We start from the raw sequence: 22,494 nt of genomic DNA on the forward strand, positions 1-22,494 counted from the left end.
AAAAAAAAAAATCTTCCTTAAGTAGAGTTCTGATCATCAAGCCATCAGGCTAGGTATATCTGCAAGTTTAGGCGTTCTTGTGCATCTCCCCTCAATTCATATCAGCTCGATGCTTTGCTCTCAGCTCTAGCCCTCTGTGACTATGTCCTTGTTACTGGGCTCAGGAGTCTCCAGGTCTCACCACACTTCAGACCAACTAGCCCTTCCTCTTCTCTCTCTCATCTCCAGGTCAACGGGAGCCTATGGAATGTGGTTGAACTCAGCCCATGTCTTCATTGCTGCCTTTCCCCCTCTTCGACCCACCAGTAGACCAACATGGTCTCCAGCAAGTTTTTATGAATGCTCATGTGTTCTCTTTGAGGTTTGGTCTTGGAGGGGGGTTTGCCCCAAAGGGACTTGATTGCTTGCCTTGATGGCTCCCCAGCGAACAACTTGATTGTTCTTGTAGTTGCTAATCAAACTGCCATTTTTGTTTTGGATTTTTCCTACTGATCTTTCTTTCAAGAAGTATCTTCTGTTGCTCTAGCTGTTCCAGGTGGTCTGCTTGTCCTTTCTAGTGGGAATGTCCCATCTCTTTCTATATAGTTTTGCACAGTTATATAACTCAATCTCTATAAAATATCAGGTGACTTTTTTTTTGCAGTAGTGCTGACAAGTGCTCAGGAGGGCATCCTAAAATTCATATGAAAATGCAAACAATCCAAAATAGTCAACAATCTTATATAAGAACAATGTTGGAAGACTTAGAATTCCCGATTTCAAAACTTTACTACAAAGTTACAATAATCACAACACTAGTACTGACATACAAAGAGACAAACAGACAAATGAATAGAATTAAGAGTTCAGAAATAAATTTTTACTCTGACAGTCTACAGATTTTCAAAGAGTATGCCAAGGAAGTTCAATGATAAATATTGTGGGACAACTGGACATCTACATTAAAAAAAATTTTTGGACCCTTATCTCACGTAACAAAGGAGCTCTGGTAGCATAGTTCTTATAAATCGGGCTGCAAACTGCAAGGTCAGCAGTTCGAAACTACCAACTGTTCCGCGGGATTAAGATGAGGCTTTCTGCTCCAGTAAAGATTTACAGCCTCAGAAACCCTGTACAGGGTCGCTATGAGTTGGAACCGACTCCATGGTACATAGCAACAACATCTCACGTAACAACACAAAACTTAGATGTAAGAGATCAATTGCTTAAACTTTTAAAACATAAGAGGAAATCTTTGTCATCTTGGGAGAAACAACAACTTCTTAGATGTAACCATAAAAGCACATAGGATGAAAAAGTATTGATAAATTAATAAAAATGTTAAACTTTTGAACTTCAAAAGGCACATGAAGAAAGTGAAAAGAAAACTCTATTGGGAGGAAATACGTGTAAATCATACATGAAATAAGGCACTTGTATCATGAACTCATAAAGAACTCTTACAACTCAAAAATAACAAGAAAACAACTAAATTTAAAACTGGGACTGATATTTCTTTAAAAAAATTTTAATATGAATTGATATTTCTTCAAAAATACATACACATGGCCAAAAAGATGGTTAGCTTCATTAGTCATTGTTATTGTTAGGTGCCATTGAGTTTGTTCTGGCTCACAGAACCTTATGCACAACAGAATGGTCTTATGCCAGTCTCACAATTATTGTTACACTTGAGCCTATTATTGCTGCCACTTTGTCAATCTATCTCATTTTTGTTGATCCTCCACTTACCAAGCATGATGTCCATCTCCACGGACTGGTTCTTCCTGATAACATGTCTGAAGTATGAGAGATGAAGTCTTGCCATCCTGGCAGTTAAGGAGCATTCTGGCTGTACTTCTTCCAACACAGATTGGTTTGTTCTTCTGGCAGTCCATGGTACTTTCAATATTCTTCTCCAGCATCATAACTCAAATGAATCAATTCTTCTATGGTCATCCTTATTCACTGTTCAATTTTAATATGCATATGAGGCTAATGAAAATACCATGCCTTGGGTCAGGCACACCTTTGCTCTTGAACACTTTAACGAGGCCTTTTGTGCAGCAGATTTGCCTAATGCAAATCAGCTGTTTCCAAGGGTGCTGATTGTGGATCCAAGCAAAATGAAGTCTTTGACAACTTCAATCTTTCCTCCATTTATCATGATGCTATTTGTTGGTCTAGTTGTGAGGATTTCTGTTTTCTTTATATTGAGGTGCAATCCACACTGAAGGCTGTGGTCTTTGATTTTCAGTAGTAAGTATTTTAAAGCCTCTTTGTTTTCAGCAAGCAAGGTTATATCATTTGCATATCACAGGTTGTTATTCTTCCTCTATTCCTGATGCCACATACTTCTTCATATAATACAGCTTCTAAGAGTATGTGCTCAGCATACAGATTAAATAAGTATGGTGAAAGTATACAACCCTTGCACACAGCTTTCCTGATTTTAAACCACTCAATATACCCTTGTTCGGTTCAACCTACTGTCTCTTGGTCTATGTACAGTTTCCTCATAAACACAATTAAGTGTTCTGTAATACCAATTCTTCACAATATCCACAGCTTGTTATGATCCACACAATCAAAAGCCTTTGCATAATCAATAAAGCACAAGTAAACATCTTTGTGGTATTCACTGCCTTCAGCCAGGATTCATCTAATGTCAGCAATTATATTCCTTGTTCCATGTCTTCTTCTGCATCTAGACAGAATTTTTGGAAGTTCTCTGTTGACATACTGTTGCAATCATTTTTAAATGATCTTCAGTAAAATTTTACTTGCATGTGATTATTAATTATACTGTCTGATGATTCTGTTTTTCTGTTCAGTTATCTCTCTTTGGAATGGGCACACATATGGATCTCTTCCAATCGGCTGGCCAGGTAAAACTGTCTTCCAAGTTTTTTGGCATAGATGAGTGAATGTCTGTAGTTCTTCATCAGTTTGTTGAAAGATTTCAATTTGTCTTCCATCAATTCCTAGTGCCTTGTTTTGCACAGGTCTTCAGTGCACCTTGGACGTATTCTTTTAGTACCACTGGTTCTTGATCACATGCTACCTCTTGAAATGACTGAGATTTCTTTTTGGTACAGTGACTTTGTGTATTCCTCCCATCTTCTTTTGATGCTTTCTGCATCATTCAATATTTTGCCCATAGAATCCTTCAATACTGCAAATGAAGACTTGAATTTTTTTTTTTTTTTTTAATTTAAATTCCCTCAGCTTGAGAAATGCTAGGTATGTTCTTCCCTTGTGGTTTTCTAACTCCAAGTCTTTGCACAGTTCACTATAATACTTGGCTTTGTCTTCTTGAGTTTTCCTTTGAAATTTTCTGTTCAGCTCTTTTGAATTCCTCATTTCTTTCATTCACATTAGTATTTCTATGATGAAAAGCAAGTTTCAGAGTCTCTTCTGATGTTCATTTTTGTTTTTTTTTTTTCTTTCTTGTCTTTTTAATGGCCTTTTACTTTCTTCATGAATGATGTTCTTGATGTCATTCCATAACTCCTCTGGTCTTCTGTCATTAGTTTCTAATGTATCAAATGTGGTCTCTGAATTCAGGTGAGACATGTTCAAGGTTATTTGACGGCACTTAACAACAAATACTTGTTTTAATTTGCATCAGCTTCAGCCTGAACTTATATAAGAGCAATTGATGGTGTGTTTCACAGATGGCCACTGGCCTTGTTTTGGCTTACAATATTGTGCTTTCCACTGTCTGTTCCCACAGATTGATTCCTGTGTATTCCATTTAGTGAGGTCCAAGTATACAATTTCCTTTTGTGTAACTTTAAAAAGGTATTTGCGATGAATAAGTCACTGGTCTTGTAAAATTCTATCATGCAATCTCCAGCATTATTTCTGTCACCAAGGCCATATTTTCTAACTACTGTTCCTTCCTCTGTATTTCCAACCATTGCATTCCAATCACCAGTAATCATCAATGCACCCTGATTACATGTTTTATCAATTTCAGACTGAAAAAGTTGGTAGAAATTTTCAATTCATCATCACTGGCTTTAGTGTTGTTGTTATTGTTATGTGCCGTGGAGTTGGTTCCAACTCATAGCAACCCTGAGCAGGCTTTCCGAGGCTGTAAATCTTTATGGGAGCAGAAAGCCTTATCTGTATCCCACGGAACAGCTCATAGTTTCAAACTGCTGACCCTGAGGTTAGCAGCCCGATTTGTAACCACTATACTACCAGAGCTCCTTGGCTTTAGTGGTTGGTGCACAAATTGGAGTAATAGTGCTATTAACTGGTCTTCCTTATAGGTGTATACATATTATCCTATCACAAACAGCATTATACTTTAAAATAAACCTTGAAATGTTTTTCTGAAGATTAATGAGACTCCATTCCTCTTGAAGAATCCTGGTGTGGCGCTGTGAGTTAATGCGCTGGACTGCAAAGTCAGTTTGAACCACAAATTCGGTGGTTCAAGTTCACCAGTCACTCCTTGGAAACCCTACACAGGGTCACTGTGGGTTGGAACCAACTTCATGGCACTTAACAACAACAATTCCTCTTGAATTTGTCATTTGGCATAGTAAACCATGTAACTGTCAGATTCAAAATGGCCAATACCAGTCCATTTCAGTTCACTAATGCCTAAGAGCTCTGGTAGTGTAGTCGTTAGGAATCAGGCTGCTAACCTCAGGGTCAGCAGTTCAAAACTACTAGCTGTTCCACGGGAGAAAGATAAGGCTTTCTGCTCCCGTAAAGATCTGCAGCCTTGGAAACAACAACAATGCCTAGGATATTGATCTTAATCTCATTAGTCATTGTTTGTTGTTGTTGTTAAGTGCCACTGAGTGGGTTCCCACCCACAGCAACCCTGAATACCATTTCCTAGGAGTGTCTGGTGAGCCTGAACCACTGACCTTGCAGTTCAAACCAACTTTGCAGTCTAGCACATAAACCCACAGCACAACACCAGGACTCATTAGTGGTTGTTGTTGTTGTTGTTAAGTGCCATCGAGTCAGTTCCAACCCACAGTGACCCTGTATAGGGTTTCCAAGGAGCAGCTGGTGGGCTTGAACCGCCGACCTTGCAGTTCAAATCGACTTTGCAGTCCAGCACATTAACCCACAGTGCCACACCAGGACTTCCATTAGGGCATGCCAATTAAAACTAGAAAGAGTTACCATTTCACATCCACTAGAATGGCTATAATAAAATAGATAACAAGTGTTGGTGAGGATATAGAGAAATTTGAACATTGCTGCTGAGAACATAAAATGATGCGGCTTTTGAAAACCTTATACTCACTACTCTTCTTTCCTACTGTTAGCTCTAGGCAATCACTAATGTATTTTCTGCCTCAATAACATGCTTTTTTGAACATTTCATAGAAATAGTATCAATTTTGCATCTAACGTCTTTTATGTAGCATGTGTGTGAGGTTAATCCACGTTACAGAATTTGCAGTACTTCAATTCTTTTCATTGCCAAATAGTATTTCACTGAATGAATTTATCACATTTTATTAATCCATTTGTCAGTTGACAAGCATTTGGCTTGTTTCTACTTTCTGCCTATAGTAAACAATGCAGTTACAAACATTTTCATACAAGTTTTTATATGGTAAAACATTTGTGTGGACATGTTTCCAATTCTCTTGCGTATGCTTCTAGGAGTCACATTAGGGCTCTATGTTTAACTTTTTAAGGAACTGACAAACTGTTTCCCAAAACTACATCATTTTATATTTCCACCAACAATACATGAAAGGGGTGTCAAAAAAGTACGTGGAAAAGTAGAAAAAGAAAGACAACAGAACTTCTGTAAGCTCCTTGTAGCAGGGCTCCAATATCCTCACTAACACTGGTCCATTTTTTCTGATTACTGTCATCCCAGTGGGTATGAGGATCCCTGGTGGCACAGTGGGTTAGGTGTTGGCCTGCTAATAATTCAGAGGTCAGTAGATTAAACTCAACAGTCATTCTGAGGGAGAAAAGTGAGGCAGTCTGCTTCTGCAAAGATTTATAGTCTTGGAAACCCTACTTTCTGTCTTACAGGGTCATTAGGAGTCAGAATGGACTCAACAGCAGTGGGTTTTACAGCATAATATCCTTTATTTAAAAAATAAATATATACATTGTATGTTTGGAGGTATTTTTATCAAATTACTAAAATTTTTACCTCTATGAAGAACTGGAATTCTAGTTTTTATTTTGGTGTGGTGCTGTAGGATAAGGTCAGTTTGAACCGCAAGGTCAGTGGTTCAAACTTACCAGCTGCTTCTTGGAAACCCTATACAGGTTTGCTATGAGTTGGAACTCGACAACACTTGACAATTTTTATTTTAAATATTAAATCTGTAATCTGTTCCTGTAAAGATTTACAGCCTTGGAAACCCTATGCAGGGTCACTATGAGTTGGAACCGACTCTATGGCACACCACCACTCCCATATAGGTATATATATTGTTGTTGTTAAATGCTGAGGAGTTGGTTCCAACTCATAGCAACCCTCTATAAGGTTTCCATGGAGCAGCCTGTGGGTTTGAACCACTGACCTTGCAGCTTAAACTGACCTTTCAGTCTAGTGCTTATCCTGCAGCACCACACCAGAATTTCAGGTATATATATATACATAAAGAGAATGTGAGAGAAAATTAAAAAATAAAACCAACATCTAAATAATTCACTTGCAGTTCTCAAATATTTTCATTAATTAACATTAAAAATATTTGTCACATGAAACTATTTCTCCTAAAATGATGTTATTTACATTTTTTCTTAAAGGCAGTTCCTATTAACAATGTCATTTTCCAAGTCGTATTCTTTATGAATGGGTAGTAAAACACCTGCTTTTAGATACACAAGGCATCTTACCTGGACAGTGAATGAAAGACCAGTTGTATCTGCTGTCTTCTAGACACATGCTGGAATTGAGAAGGGGCTGTGGGTAGAAACTGCCCATAGGAGCCAATGACGGCATCTTCACTGGTCCTTTAGAGGAGCCCTCTATGCATTTCCCCTTGCCTGTATTGCTGGGATCAGTACACCAGCCACAGCCTGGTTGCTCCAAACAGTGACTACAGGTACAGTAGCCTGAACAATTTTCAGCTATAAAAACAACACAAATTCCAATTCACCATCATATGTAGATTCAAATTAATTGTACTTAAATTAACTTTTTTTCTTTAACAGGTTATACAACTTCTAAGAACCAGAATTCCTACTCTGTTGTGATCCTTCAAATGAGACAACAAAATTAAAACACCCAATGTCTTGCCCAAAATAAAATAGGGGCTCCTCCCCTCCTCTCTCAATCCCAAAAGATTGGAGGTAGGTTAGAGATCATCTATGGCAAAGTACTGTCTGAATTAGGAAGTTATGATGCAGAGAGATTACATGAATTGAACATTGTACTGAAGTTGGCAAATTATATCTGCATTCTGCAATCTCTCCTACATTTATTTACTTGTATCGTTGTACTAGATTCTGCAGAAAAGATTCTCATCAGGCAGACCTGTCTTAACTGCAACCTCTGAACAGACTTGAACAGAACATCAACTACAGCTTGATCCCTAAAATGGTCAAAGGCTGCCTGGAGTTGACTGCTCACTCACGAGGGCAGCTGCTCATGGTATACCACTCCATACACTGGCCAAAAGGGAAAGAGGCCACGTAGGCATTGGAGTCCACACACTGCTTCATGTTGCTGCACCACATGCACTCAGAGCTGCCGCTGGTACACTCTCCACATGCCGTTCTCAGGGCACATGGTGTCCGACACTGCTTGGCACTGTGGTTTGCTAGGAATTAAACACAAAAGAGACACTCAGAGCTCTCACATGCTGTCTAACACTTTTCAATGTGGGCTGTGTCATGAAATCAATTAAGTGGGCTGCACTGAAAACTGAAGGAAGAAATAGAACACATTAGTGCCATCATATACGAGGAAGCTTTAAAACGTTTGTGAAAAATGGAAATGTCAGATAATAAAATTTTTCTTGAAGCCTCCTCATATTCATATTTGGGGAAAACCTAGTTTGTTTGTTTTTTTTTTCAAAGAGCATTAAGGAAACAAGCCAATCTTTGTAGGGGCTCTAAGTCCCTCAGAGTATAGCGGACCCAGGATGAACAGGAGTTTATAATACCCTGGACTCTTTAAAATCTTCTATTTATATTTTGGGGGGAAGAAAGACCACATCATTCATTACATTCTCCAAATGGCTCAGGATCCAGAAAGGTTGTAAAGTTACCCTATGGGAAGTTAAAAAATTATATTTTTAGGTAACTCCTACAATACTATGAATTCTCTATACTGCTTTCTTTTATATCTGTATTTCTCAGATAAATGACAAGTAACCTCTGAAAATGGGACCTGATATAAGCAGACACCAGCCTCCCAAAAGTACCTCTGACACCCAATCCACCCCAGATGGGTGAGCACCCTCTGTAGGAGGAAGGAGCTCACCTGGGGCATTTCCTTGAGTAGCAGGGACTGCCCTTGGCCTGCTTCTCAAAGGGCTGGTCTAAATGTAGCAAAGGATAAGTCAAATCTATTCCTTTTTTTTTTTTTTTTTTTTGTCTTCTTCCACAGCATTTCTTCATCAACACCATGAAATGTATCTTTCAGAACAATTCTCAATTCTTTTTGTGATCAGCAAACCAATCAATCTCTCATAGTTAATTAGAATCTTATGTTCTCTGAGTACTGTTAACTATCTTTGTTTTTGCTTATGGCTCAAACTATTCACAGCCAAAGACTATTCTTGGTTATGCTCTGTTTCACATGCTGGAAATCAATATTCCATCTGTTTTTCATGATTACTCCACACGTTTTAATACTTCACTGTGACTCTTACAGTCTGTCTCTCAATGTACTGCACGTACACATGTACCTACCAGGCCTTTCACAGACACTGCCATTGAGTGGGTTGATGCAGGATTCAGCCTTCAAGCCCCTAGTACTGGGTTCTGATAAGATTCCACAGAACCCAGCATCACTGGGTTCAGATGGCATCCACTGTAGTAAACTATTAGTAAATGGAGACATATCTTCCCAGCACCAGTAGGACACATTGATCTTTCGTAGGCCAACCCATGGAGTCAAGGTGAGCTTGGACTATAGGCAAAACAGACACAACCATTAATACAATCAATCTCTTTATCAAAACACGGTTCTAGTAAAAAAAAACAAACAACTAAGCTACATATGCCTCCCAGACGGATACAGAAGAACTCCCTGCTTCAGCCATCATTTAGGACGGGCCACCATTTCTGTTTTATATATCATGCATGATACTTTAATGTGAACATTTTACAAAAGATGAAAATATAGCTCAGAGAAGATAATACACCAAAGTTTTTCAAAGAGGAAAGATTAATAGCAAAGCAATAAGCAAGTTCCTAAATTTCTATATCCTATGATGAATGCTAGGTGTCCTAATGGTGCAGTGGGTTAAGCACTGGGCTACTAACAGTAAAGCCAGCAGTTCAAGCTAATCAGTCACTCTGCAGGAGAAAGATGAGGCTGTCTGCTCGTGTAAAGATTTAAAGTCTCAGAAACCCTAGGGAAGAGTTCTACTCTGTCCTACAGGGTTGCTGTGAGTTGAAATTACTCGATGGCAGTGGGCTTGGTTTGGTTTTGGCATGATGAATGCTATGAAGAGATGCCTCTCCTCCCCACCAACTTGGTTTAACTGCCCATTAATTCATGAAATCATCTTACCAATATTTATGAACTATCTCTTATAAGCTTATCTTCAGATCATTAACTAATTCTATAGTGGGCCATGGTCAGTTCATATGATTGAAGATTCCTATCTTCAGTCAGGGGTACTGTTTGAAACTGCACTTAACAGGGAATAATAGGACAATGGTAGTGTAGTGGTTACAAATCGGGCTGCGAACCTTAGGGTCAGCAGTTCGAAACTACCAGCTGTTCCGCAGGAGAAAAATGAGGCTTTCTGCTCCCGTAAAGATCTGCAGCCTCGGAAACCCTGTATAGGGTTCATTATGAGTCGGAAATGACTCCACGGCACATAACAACAACAACAACAGGACAATAAAATCCCCAAGTTGGGATAGTCTGATTCCTAAAATTCTGAAACATCCTCAATGCCATTTAAAAAAAAAAAAAATCAAAATAAAGTTTGGTCCAGAAAAGGAAAGATATTCCTAAGTCTGGCAATCACACACATAAAAAAAAATACAATGTTTTTGAAAGGCAAAAATATATATGCTTATAGAAGATCAAAAAGAAATATACTCTATATCCACAAGAAGTGTTAGCCAGGTCATGAGTAGATATATGCACACCAATGTTCATTGCAACACCATTCACAACAGCAAAAAGATGGAGACAGACTAAGTGCCCATCAATGGAAGAAAAAGCATACTTTGGTACATACATACACACAATGTTATACTATGCAACCTTTAAGAATATCAATGAATCTGCAAAACACCTCATAACACAGATGAACCTGGAGAACACATTATGCTGAGTGAAATTAGTCAATCACAAAAGGACAAATATTGTATGAGACCATTATTGTAAAAGCTGATGAAAAAAGTTTTCACACTAAAAGATGGTTTACCATCTTTGATGGTTACCAGGGAGAAGAGAGTAATTCCCTAGCTAAAGGGTACACACGTTAGCTGGGGTGACAGGGAATGCAATATACAAGGAGGGGATGACAAGCACAAGAAGTGAGAGGGTGGCAAATGACCAATGAAGATAAGGGAGGATTTAGGGAAGTATGCATGGGATAGAGTTAGTGATTTATATACAACCTTAGAACATCAGTGTTTTGTGAGTAGATACATAGACTAAATGGGTAAAGTTGACTGTCTTGTGGAAATTGTTTTCCCTTGTCTACTACTGTAAAACAGACATTTATGTGTGATACAAATGAATATTGGAATTTATGATGACAGAAAGCTTGTAAAGCCTGCCTTTGGTGTATAACTGACTGGATTTGCTAAAAGGCAAAATAGAATTTGCTCAGGGAAATGGGCTTCTTGCTAAGCCTTTGTGGAGTATGGGGCCTGAGGTAAAATCCTAAGCCCACCCAGAACCATCTGAATTGGGACATTCCCACTTGAAAAGACAGGCAAACCAATCCAGAACTGCTTGGAGAACAAAAGATTCTGACTGAAAGAAAGACCTACAGAAAAAAAAGTGAACTGTTTGGCTGTTTGAATACCAAGCAAGCTGTTTGCTTTGGAAACATCAAGTAAAGAAAAGTCAGCCCATCAGGGAATGCCCCCTTCAAGGACTGCAACTCAAAGGTGACCACCTGGGTCTACTTGTGAGTGGAAGTAGGGGAAATGCAACAATGAAAACATGGGCTGTTTGGCCATGTTCCGCTGGCACCTACTGACCTTGAGATGAGAGAGAAAAGGAAGGGCTGGCTGATCTGAAGTTTAGGAAGATGTGTGAACTCCAGAGCCCCTGGAAACATAATAAAAATTTTCTTTGGGAATTAGGGGTGAGAGTGAAGCAGACAGCTGATCTGAAGTGTAGGGAGGTGTGCATGAATTCCCAAAGCTAGTACCTATTTGACCTAGCTTGAATGGCTAGTTGATTAGAACGCAAACCAAGGAAAGGAAAGATGTTTGATACTAAGAACAAATGCAAACTGCTATAATATGACGAAGTAGACTTTTGCCTATGAATGCTGCTGCTGTTGTTAAGTGCCATCGAGTCAACCCATAGCAACCCTATATAGGGTTTCCAAGGAGCAACTAGTGAGCTTGAACCACTGACTTTTTGGTTCAAACGAACTTTGTAGTCCAGCACATTAGCCTATAGCACTACATCAGGTATGAATGCAGTGACTCAAAATACTAACTGGAATGGAAGGATCCTTCCCATCAAGGAACAACCTTGTTTCCTCAGTATACTGGGTTGATAGGGATGAGAAATTTAGACACTGGCTATCAAAAACGGGAGGGGGCTTACAAAGGCATGAAGTGACTGGCTTACAAGCTTTCATGAGTGTGCTTAGTTACAGAATGAAGGAGGTAAGATAGAATCTCCACTAAATAGTTTCATCTTTCCCAGATCTGGTGAAAGGGGATGGGGGACGACGGTGATAGGATTTTATGACTTAATTGTGAATAACTGCTTGCAGGATTATTGTGATTGTCACAACTGTAATTGTAAAAGATGTGTAAGTAGAAGGGGGGAGTAGCTAACCTTTCATTTTAGGAATACATGATCCCAGGAAAAAGGAAGAATATGAATGGAGCATGAGATCCCTACCTAGAAAAGTAGCGATAGCAGAGACAGTGGCTGTGTGTCTGCAGGCCTAGGGCTGGCTGGCAGAATGTGCCCTTTGGACATTTAAATGAATATATATTTTTCTGTTTTGCAAGTATACATCAAATATTTTTTGCTCTGTTCATTTGTGAAACAGAAGATGTAAATGGGGAGCCAAAAGGAGGAAGGAGGATAAATGTTGTTACAGGGAGGGGACTGCAATCATTGAGATGAAAATGAAACAAGGTGTATAGTTTGCTGATTGTAGAGCTGATGATCTTGTCTGTAAACCTTCACCCAATTCACAACAATGAAAAGTAGAAAATAAAAAGAGAAATAGATAAGTGTAGATATTTTTAGTTATAAGACTAAGTACTATTTATGTTCTTATCCTTATTAAGATTTCATAAACTTTCTTTGAAATATATATTATTTTAAGAACAAAAAATACTTTTTAAAAGTCTCTCAATAATTTCTCTTCACTTTGTGGTAAAAGTCAATGCCATTAACCCTGCAGACAAGGCGCTAAGAATTTGGCTCTTGATCCCTTGTTAAGGCCTAGCTAGCAGGCTGCAGGCCAGCCCTGCCAACTAATGTGTAGCTCACTCAACAAGCCATTTCCTCATCCTCTACGTCTTGTACCAGTTGATACCAATACTCAGAGTGCCCTTTCCTCTTCACTTTACTGATTCATTCTCTCTCATCTTCAGGGGTTAGCTAGCTCTTCCCTGCTGACTACCAGCCACCTCTGCCCTCAGGCTAGGCTAGGCACTCTTTCTTATTTTTTCCATACAACACTGCACTCTAAGTCTGGACTTCTAACTGTAGAGGCATATCATTTTCCATTTTTCTTCTTGTCAGTCTCATCACAAGCCTGTGTGTTCCTGTTTTATAAAGGTGGCCACAATCTACTAGGTTACTCAGATCATTCTAAAGCTATAAAACCTATGGTAGAGAGTAGGGACCATAACAGATATCTATGGCCAGCTGGGGTGGTTGAATCCCTTCGAACTAGGTATCCTTTTCAGAGAGATCTACAATGAGGAGTCATTAGTAGAAACTCCAGAGTCCTAGGCAAAGCTATAAGCCATCAATTTTCTGAGGGAATGAGTAACTCTGGGTAACAGAGACTGACAGCCAAGGACAGAAGAGAGGAGAGACTCAGAATTTTGGGGTGAAAGGAAAAAGAGAAACAAATAACGTAAGTAGTCTTTGGTGGAGATTATGAAATTTGAAAAGCTTTCAAAATGTCATAAAAATTTAACTACAATAAGAATAAATTACCAATGTTTGAGTTTTTACACCATATCAAAGTTGTAAAATACAAGAGCACCTCCCACCAGCTTTGGAATGACCCTCAACATAGTGATACAGAGGACATATGAAGCCAGGAGTTGGGCCACACTGTCTGTATGCTCACATGAAGGAGGCCACACCCAGAGAAGTGCTGTCCTCTCCTACTCCCTGCTGGATGTAAAGAACATGCTCTCCAAACAGCTCTGCACCAAAGACACCATTGCTGAAAGAGTTTTGTTCTATGATGATCTACTTAAGAGCAGGATTCCAGGTCTAGGACTTTGGACTGAAAAACCAAAATGTAATTATGGAACACCCATTATAAGTTGGCCAAGAACACTGGGTGGACAGGTAGAGAACTTGGGACTTTTCTGTGCTCAGAAACTCAAACAAACCCTCTCCTTTTGGGTTTGCTAGTCTTAGTGTAGCACTGTGGGATAAAGCACTGGACCACAGGGTCGGCCGTCCAAACTTACCAGCTGCTCCTTGGAAATCCTATACAGGGTTGCTATGAATTGCAACTAATTCGATAGCATTTGACAACAACAACAGAAAGGCCTAGTAAGGAGCCTGCAAGGCTGACAATTCAAAGCCACCAGCTACTCCTTGGAAACCCTACAGAAGGTTGCTAAGTCAGAACTGACTAAATGACACTTAACAACAACAACAGACATACAGATCCAATATATATACATTTCTTTGTGACGATTAATATTAAAGCATTATTATGCACTGTAATAAAACCTTACATTTGAGAGTTTCAGGTGGCTTAATTCCACCTACTTAATTGGCAGTAATCTCCCTCTTCTCCTACTTCCCTTCCAATAAGATCTACAGATAAATCAGATGTGAAATCATCTATCATGTCACCAAAGTTATACTCATATGTACATGTATATTAATATCTGTTCTATACTTAATTATTAAAACTCATATATAATATAATTTGGGAACGTAGTAGCTCCAGATGATAAACACTAGTCTCCGAACCACAAGGTCTGTCGTTCGAGCCCAACAATCACTCCAAGAGAGACAAATGAGGCTTTCTGGTCTTGTGAAGATTTACAGTCTTGGAAACCCTATATAGGGTGGCTATGAGTTAGAACAGACTTGACAGCAATTAATAACAACAACGATAGTATAATTTACTTAATGACTAACAAAATACATAAAGTGTCAAACATTTTTATGATAAAGAAGGTATAAAGGGAAAAATATGTGACAGACACAGTCGAGTACAGGGCTTACACGTAGCATTCCTCCTGCTGTCTAAGCACATCACATGCATCCACAGCCTTATACCCATGTTGCAGTCACATCCTCACTAGCAAGCTGGGATACTATACACTTTACAGGCCTTTGGATTAACTTACCATGCTCTGTGATGACTGCATCATTCGCAACTGCTTAAGGACAAATTCTACCTTCTTCTGGGTTGTAAGAGAAGCCAGAACAGCATTATGGTTCCTACAGGACAATTTAGCATTGTCATAATTCTCCTTGGCAGTAGTAATTTTCAAACATGAGTTTCCAACCAAATGCCAGGCAACGCCACAGATATTTTCTGTTACAAAGAGGGAAGAGAAAAAGAAAAGTTTTAGAAATCACTAAAAGCTGCCATATTACCAGTTAGAACTAGTGTAAACCTGAATGATTTTTCGAATTCCCGATACTAAGGGCATCGGACATATTGCCAAAGACCAAACAAAGGATATAAGAATTTTTTTAAAAAGGATATAAGAATTTAAAAATAATTATTTCCTCAGATCCAAAAATAATAATCTGAGATTACCCATTTTTATGTCTTAAAGGAAAAGTTTGGTTATGTTAGATAGGTAAACCTCCTTTTGAAGAAAAATTACTGAGAGAATTAAAATCGTGGAAGCGGAGAAAACAACAACAACAATGGAAATGATACGGGAAATGAACAAACTGACAAGTCTTCAAAAGCTTCACTATTTTTACATCCTCAGGTAGAAAGTAAATCAAGTCCAAGTGGAGGCTACTATTACTATCTCAGAACTAAGACAGCTTTACTTTAGTCAGGCCACAAGGGCACAAAGCATCTAAAATTGAAGTAGGAAGATTCTGCTTGGAAGAAGATAAAATGAAACGGCTGCAACCACATGGCCAACTGGTGTTCTGCTACCTGTGATCACCCTGAACCCACACAAGGTCCTGCATAGAAGCTAAACATGCTTCCTAGAAGACAGTGAGCAGGTGCAACCATGTTACCAGAACCAAAGTACTCTGGTGACACCATCAACGATGTTCATCAACAGTATCAGTCACTGAGGTAAAAATAGGCAGATAAACACTTGCTCTTCAAAATGTAACAGAGGGTGCCCTAGAGGCTGCATTTTAACAAACAGTGATTCTGATGTTACAGTTTTGAGGAGCACTGTGGCTCTGGAGGGTAAACATGGACTGCTAATGACAAAGTCGGCGGTTCGAGTCCACCAACTGTTCTGTAGGAAAAAGATTCTTACAAAGAATATTCAAAGGGACACATCCAACCCAACTACCCCAGGCATGTGCACAGACTACAGATGTTCCCTTTCTTTGGTATCCTGGTTGAGTAAATATATCAAAGGGGTTCAGTCCTAGAACTGATCATCTGGAACCTCAGGAACACCATACACTAAAGTGCATCTCTCTTCATCTCAGAGAAGGATTTCCTTCAGTTGGTGCTGAAAACTCAAACTCAATGGTAAAGCGTAAGTATTCTTCACAAAAGCCAGAAAACCAGCTGCCGAGTCTGCTACGTTCTGTTCCTGGGTTATCACAGCTGGGTGGGGTGAGGACAATGAAGCAGGCCTGATGATACACAGTCAAGCTGTCATTTGATCCTCCAGCACTAAATAAGTGCAAAGAACAGGTGAGAGAAAATAGTAAAAAAACGAATTTTTGTTTCTAATAATAACAACCACAAAAGTAGCATAGGGATATACAGTGTAAATGGACAAAATTCCCCTCGCCCCTTTGCTGGATTCAACCTTGGCTACCCACTGGTGTAGGGGAGGGAGGGCATGAAGTCCTTGGACCCACATACACCAAGCTGCCTCTGTGAAGCCTACCAGGCAGGGCGATGCACTCCTGGTTCCGGAGCTCCCACTGGCAGTTCTGATCTAGGGCACAGCTCCTGCAACTGGTCTTCTTATTACAGTAGTACATGGGATTATCCTTGGGGCAATTCTCATACTTGGAAATGGAGATCTAGAACACAATAGACAAGAGCTTTCCTGTTACAGACACAGAGAGAGAGCTGATAATGACCAAGAGGATATTAAGAACAACAACATCTAACTGAGGAAGCAAACTGCAAGTATAAATATGCACACATACATCGAATGTAGATGAAGCAGCAGTGCAGTGGAAGCAGGGGAATGGAGTGTTCTGCTTAAGGACACGCTTTTAAGTATCAACCAGTAGCCCACTTAATTCGTAAAATGGGATGTCGAACTTGCTGTTTCTCAAATGTCTCTCAAACAAACAGCCTACAGTTTAGTATTTTATGAACTGCATGGCAAAGTAACATATGGAACTCTAGTGGTGCAATGGTTAAGCATTCAGCTGCTAACCAAAAGGTCAGCAATTCCAACTTACCAATAAGTCTGCCGAAGAAAAGCCTATATGATCTGCTCCTGTAAAGATTACATCCTAGGAAACCTTATGGGGCAGTTCTACTCTGTCTTACAGGGTCACTATGAGTTAGAATTACCTTGAGGGCAAACAATAACAATGAAATGACTGACAAAGAATGTCTTACTAACTGCCTAAAATTATAACAGTGAAGCCATATTGTCTTTGTTGTTGTTAAGTTCTGTCGAGTAGTTTCAATCCATAGCAACCCTGTATAGGGTTTCTGAGGAGCAACTGGGGAGCTTGAACCGCTAACCTTGCAGTTCAAACTGACTTTGCAGTCCAGCGCATCAACTCACAACGCCACATCAGGACTCCATATTGACTTTAGTCTTTAAGAATAACATAAATAGAAATACCATACATACATAGTGAACATTTAAATTATGCTGAACCAAGATACAACTCAGCTTCCACTACGAGGACCTAGAGCTATATATAAGGGGATTTTGAAAAGTTAATAATTTCTACAATCTGAGTCCCTACACACTCAACACACTGTCAGTCACAAACTCTATCTTGCTCCTCAAATCTTATAGAGTGAACTTGAAATTACTAGCTTCACACCAAAGCTTTAGGACTTAGCCACAGCCATGCCCAGACTATAATTGGTTTTAGGAGTTTCAAAGTATTTGGTCAAACAGTATCCAAGAAGGTGAAAAATGATGCTCCCACTGCAGTTGTACCAAACTCTAGAGGCCCAGGCAGCTCAACTCAGAACTGCTCAGAAAAACTGTCCTGCCTTCTTATAAAACACCACACATAAGCCACAGTAGCTCTGTAGGACCCTGAGAATTAAGATACCCTTAGAGCATTCTTTTCCTAAAGAAAATTTGAGAATTAATAAAATCCAAGTCTATGCTCCATTTTAAAAATCACTCAGTCATTATTCATACCACATGCACTCTCATCTAAATCTAACCCCAACTTGGAGTTTTCTATCCTTGAAGTCCTTGGGGAGCAGCCCTGACCTGGCCCTCTGTGCAGCTGTGGTTCGTAGGGACACAGTGGTCATTGCACCAATGGCAGTCGTTGGTGTTGGCTGTGCAGCTGTAGCAATCCATGTGCTGGTCACATCTGTCATGGTCAAAAGCTATGAAGAGAAGGACAAAAAGTACAAATGATGACAACTTCTCCTTAGAAAAGCCACAGGCCATTAGAGCTGCTGTTTGGCACAATTTGAGACTGAGGCTTTTTTTTTTTTTTTTTTAATGGAGGCAGCATAATTGGCAGGTAAAATGAAACTTGTAAGAAAATACATCAGTGTATTTAGGTTAACAATATTTTAAATAAGTATGTAATTTGAGGAAACACTGTTTTGTCACATACACAAACCCTGCCCCCGCCCCCAAGCAAAAGGTACATAGAAAATGAGGTCAGGGAAAAAGTTCACTTAACAAATATAAGACAATGAAACAATAGCATAAAGGGGGGAAAATTAGCAGTAAAATAAAACAATAAAAATAACAATCCCCCCAGTTATAAATGCATGCCTAATTTGAGCACCAAAGTAGCAGCATCAGATACATGTCAATCTAAGAGTGCAAGTGTAGGAAATTTGGGGGTACCAGTGACCTATTGTGTCTCTTGCAACAAAAAAGAACCTGGACAACCATGTTGCCTCATCTGTTCAACTACCTCAGGGACACAGCACCATTACAGAATCTAAGACGTGAAAAAGCAGATGCCATGCTCACAAAACACCCTGGCAGTCTGTTACTTAGGTTGCTCATTTTGCTCTGGTCATCACTTGAGCCCATCCAGAAAGAGGACTGGAATATCCACTTTAAAGTGGAGTCGGCATCTGAGATGAATTCACAGCAAATGGGTTCTTACTGAATGATCTAATTCAATATGATTTCAATATTCATAATTAATTCAGTATTATTTCCTATAAACTTGATATTTAATATTTGATATTTTAAATTTGGCTAAAACAACAACAAACTGATTTCACTGATTTTATCCCTTTCAAAACCCTCTCAGGATCTGATAATTGCAGTTCTCTAGCACCCACCAACCCAAAAATGACCCTGGGAGGGATGCCTGGCTGTTTACTAAACGTTTACGTTCCTTGATAATTTTATTTGGAGCTTTACAATCAAATGCAAACTACCTCTAAAACTCTCATGGTAAGGGATATACCAAAGCTACTTGTGAAGAATGTTACTAGTGAAAGCTGCCTTTTTATAACTCTCATGGTAACTGATATACCAATGACTCTAGTGAAAAATTACTAGGGTAATTTATGTCAATTGAAGTAAATGAATTATTTTTCAAACACATTCTTCTTATTTACAAGGGACTCACTTAAGCATTATTTCACTGTAATACACTGTGGCATATGTCAGAACAAAAGGAAAAGACACTAGACAGGATGAATAGAACTTGGAAAACAAGAGGGAGGGCTCTAGAACAGGAGTGGGGAACATCCAGCCCATGGGCAAAATCATTTGGTCTGGTCTGGCTACGGCAACTTCTGAGTTGAAAATAACTGAAATTACATAAAACGTAAAATTTAGATCCTCAGTCACAATGATTACATTTCAAGTGTTTGGACATGTGATGAGTGGCTACAATATTAGGATAGTGCAACTATAGAGCATTTACATCATCACAGAAAACTAGTTTTAAATAGCACTCCCTCAAATCAACTACAGCCAGTTTCTGAAGTTGGTACACAAAACCTATGTGATGCCACCGTTTATATCTGTCATCTGCACACAGATTATACAGGCCACATGGCATGCTTGCATCCATTCTAAAGATGTTGATGCATCAATTTTCAAAGACCCCAAAACACTTTAAATAAGTTATTACTAAATGGTTTTGGATAACAAAGTGAACATAAAATATGTTCATATGCTAAGTTCTCTCATAAGTCACACAAGAAAAAGATTCCAAATAAATGTGAGGGATATACAACTTAAAAAAAAAGAGAGAGAGAATCAAAAGAAAGCAAGATCTCAAATTTACTAAAACTTTAGAGGAAAAAACATACTTCCTTTGGAAAAACATTCTGATTTTAACTTCTCCTCTTGTGCTTCAGTTGCCAATTCCCAGGCGACACAACGAGATGAGGCTGAGTCCCACACACAGCGGATGCCAGGTCCTGCTGCTAAACAAGCAGCTTCACTTAGGTGAGCTTCACACTTTTCTGAGGTGAATACCAAGATATCACTGAGGAGGAGACTGTTGAAACCACCAAATATATACATGGTACTATGAGGAAAAAGAGAGAAGGATGTAATTTTCTTAAAAACATATAAACAAATGCATAATATACTTACTATAATCTTCAGACAAACATTACATACCAAAAGTCCTGTAAGAAATTATTTTCCAAAGTCATGAAAAACATTCTCATGGCTTTTGCTCCCTAATTCAACCTTTTCATTTTGGTCAACCAGAACAATTTCAATAACCCGCTTACTCTTTACATACATTATAGTAATTAAAAAGGTTCCATGAACTGGTAACTTTTAGTAATTATTTCCTAGAACATTTTGGTGTCAGGGTGCACTAACATCTTTTTTTCTTTAATTAAAGTTTTGTGACTTGAGTGATAGTTTACATGGGAGAACATCAGCTTTACATTCATCCTATCATATTTCGTTTCATTGCAATATTACAGTCCCCTCTATGCATCATCATTCAACAGCATTTGCTTCCATTCCCTATGTTTACACTAACATCTTTTAAAATGAAACATATACTTCTATATGTTTTAAATATTAAAAATAAAAACATACAAGTATAAAGTCTCTAAAATTTAAATAGCATCATTCTGGCATATGAATATATAGGTCAATCAGATAAAAGTTCACACAGACATTTAGAACATGGTAAAAGTGTCATCTTAAATTACTGAGAAAAATGATGGACTTTTCACTAAGTAGTATTGAGATAATTAAAAAATATGGAAAAAGAAAATTTCTCATTCTACAAAACAAAATTAATCCCAAATGGATCAGGGAACAACTTGAAAAAACCAACAAACAAAAAAACTAAATCAAATAAGCACCAGAAGATAGTATGGGTAAATTTCTATACTGTGAAATGAGAAGAAAAAAAAATTCCTATGATTTACAATCCAGATGGCATTAAAAACAAAACAAAACCCAGAAAATTTTTATTATAAAAGGAAATACTGTATAGAATATGGTATCATAATTCACCACATAAATAAAACAAAGGAAAAGAACTACATATCATCTCAATTGATACAGGAAAGGCATTTGATAAAATTTAATGACCTTTTCTGATAAAAACTCTGAGGAAAATGAAAAGGGAAATCCCTCAACAAAATTAAGGGCATGGTCTTGGTGTGGCCTTGAGAGTAAGCATAGGACTGATAACCTCAACTAGCTACTCCCTGGAAATCCTATCAGAGTCATTATGAGTTGGAGATGGCACTTAACAACCTAGCTAACATTATCCTTGATGGTGAAAGACTAAAAGCCTTCCCCTTGAAAGGATGCTCATTATCACCATTCTTCTTCAGCATTGTACAGGAAGTCCTAGCCAAAGCAATAAGGCAAGAAAGGGAAATAAAAGGCATCCAAATCAGAGTCCTAAGGAGCTCTGGTAGCGTAGTGGTTACAAATCGGGCTGTGAACCACAAGGTCAGCAGTTCGAAACTACCAGCTGCTCTGCGGGAGAAAGATGAGGCTTTCTGTTCCCGTGAAGATTTATAGCCTCGGACACTCTGTTCAGTGTCGCTATGGGTAGGAACCGACACAACGGCACTCAACAACAACAACGAATCAGAGTCCTGGGGTGGCGCTGTAGGATAAGCACTAGACCACGAGGTTGGTTTGAATTGTAAGGTTGGCAGTTCAAACTCAACAGCTGTTCCTCTGAAATCTTAATCTAGGTTGAACTGACTCCATGGCACGTTACAACAACAAAAGCAGAAAGGAAAACGTAAAACTCTCTATTTGCAGATGATGTAATCCTATACATAGAAAATCCCAGTGATTCTACAAGAAAGCTACTAGATTTAAAGGATTCAGCAACGTTGCAGGCAGGGTACAAGATCAACATACAAAAATCAAAAAAGTTCCTCTACACTACAAAGGAGAATTCCAGAAGGGAAATCAAGAAAACAATACCATTTACAGTTGTTGTTGTGAGGTGCCATCGAGTCAGTACCCACTCATAGCAACCCTATGCACAACAGAACGAAACACTGTCCAGTCCTCAGCCAACCTCACAATCATTGCCACGATTGAGCCCATTGATGCTGCCCTTTGCCAATCCATCTCACTGGGGGTCTTCCTTTTTTCTCTGACCCTCTACTTTACCAAACATGTTATCTTTCTCCAGTGACTGGTCCCTCCTGA

The 22,494-nt window shown here is 38.8% G+C and overlaps 1 protein-coding gene across 1 annotated transcript in view; it reads right to left on the reverse strand.

The window, feature by feature from the left end:
* The window catches only part of ATRN (attractin), a 271,410-nt gene that overhangs the window by 80,801 nt on the left and 168,115 nt on the right, over positions 1–22,494 (reverse strand). The window contains exons 12-18 of the mRNA XM_006874825.1: positions 20,151–20,371; positions 18,121–18,242; positions 16,585–16,723; positions 14,881–15,071; positions 8,848–9,067; positions 7,566–7,751; positions 6,826–7,059 (exon numbers count right to left, since the gene is read on the reverse strand). Coding sequence (XP_006874887.1) covers positions 6,826–7,059; positions 7,566–7,751; positions 8,848–9,067; positions 14,881–15,071; positions 16,585–16,723; positions 18,121–18,242; positions 20,151–20,371 — 1,313 coding nt within the window. The remainder of the gene's footprint in view (positions 1–6,825; positions 7,060–7,565; positions 7,752–8,847; positions 9,068–14,880; positions 15,072–16,584; positions 16,724–18,120; positions 18,243–20,150; positions 20,372–22,494) is intronic.

Source organism: Chrysochloris asiatica, unplaced genomic scaffold, assembly GCF_000296735.1.
Source record: "Chrysochloris asiatica unplaced genomic scaffold, ChrAsi1.0 scaffold00304, whole genome shotgun sequence".
NCBI lineage: Eukaryota > Metazoa > Chordata > Mammalia > Afrosoricida > Chrysochloridae > Chrysochloris > Chrysochloris asiatica.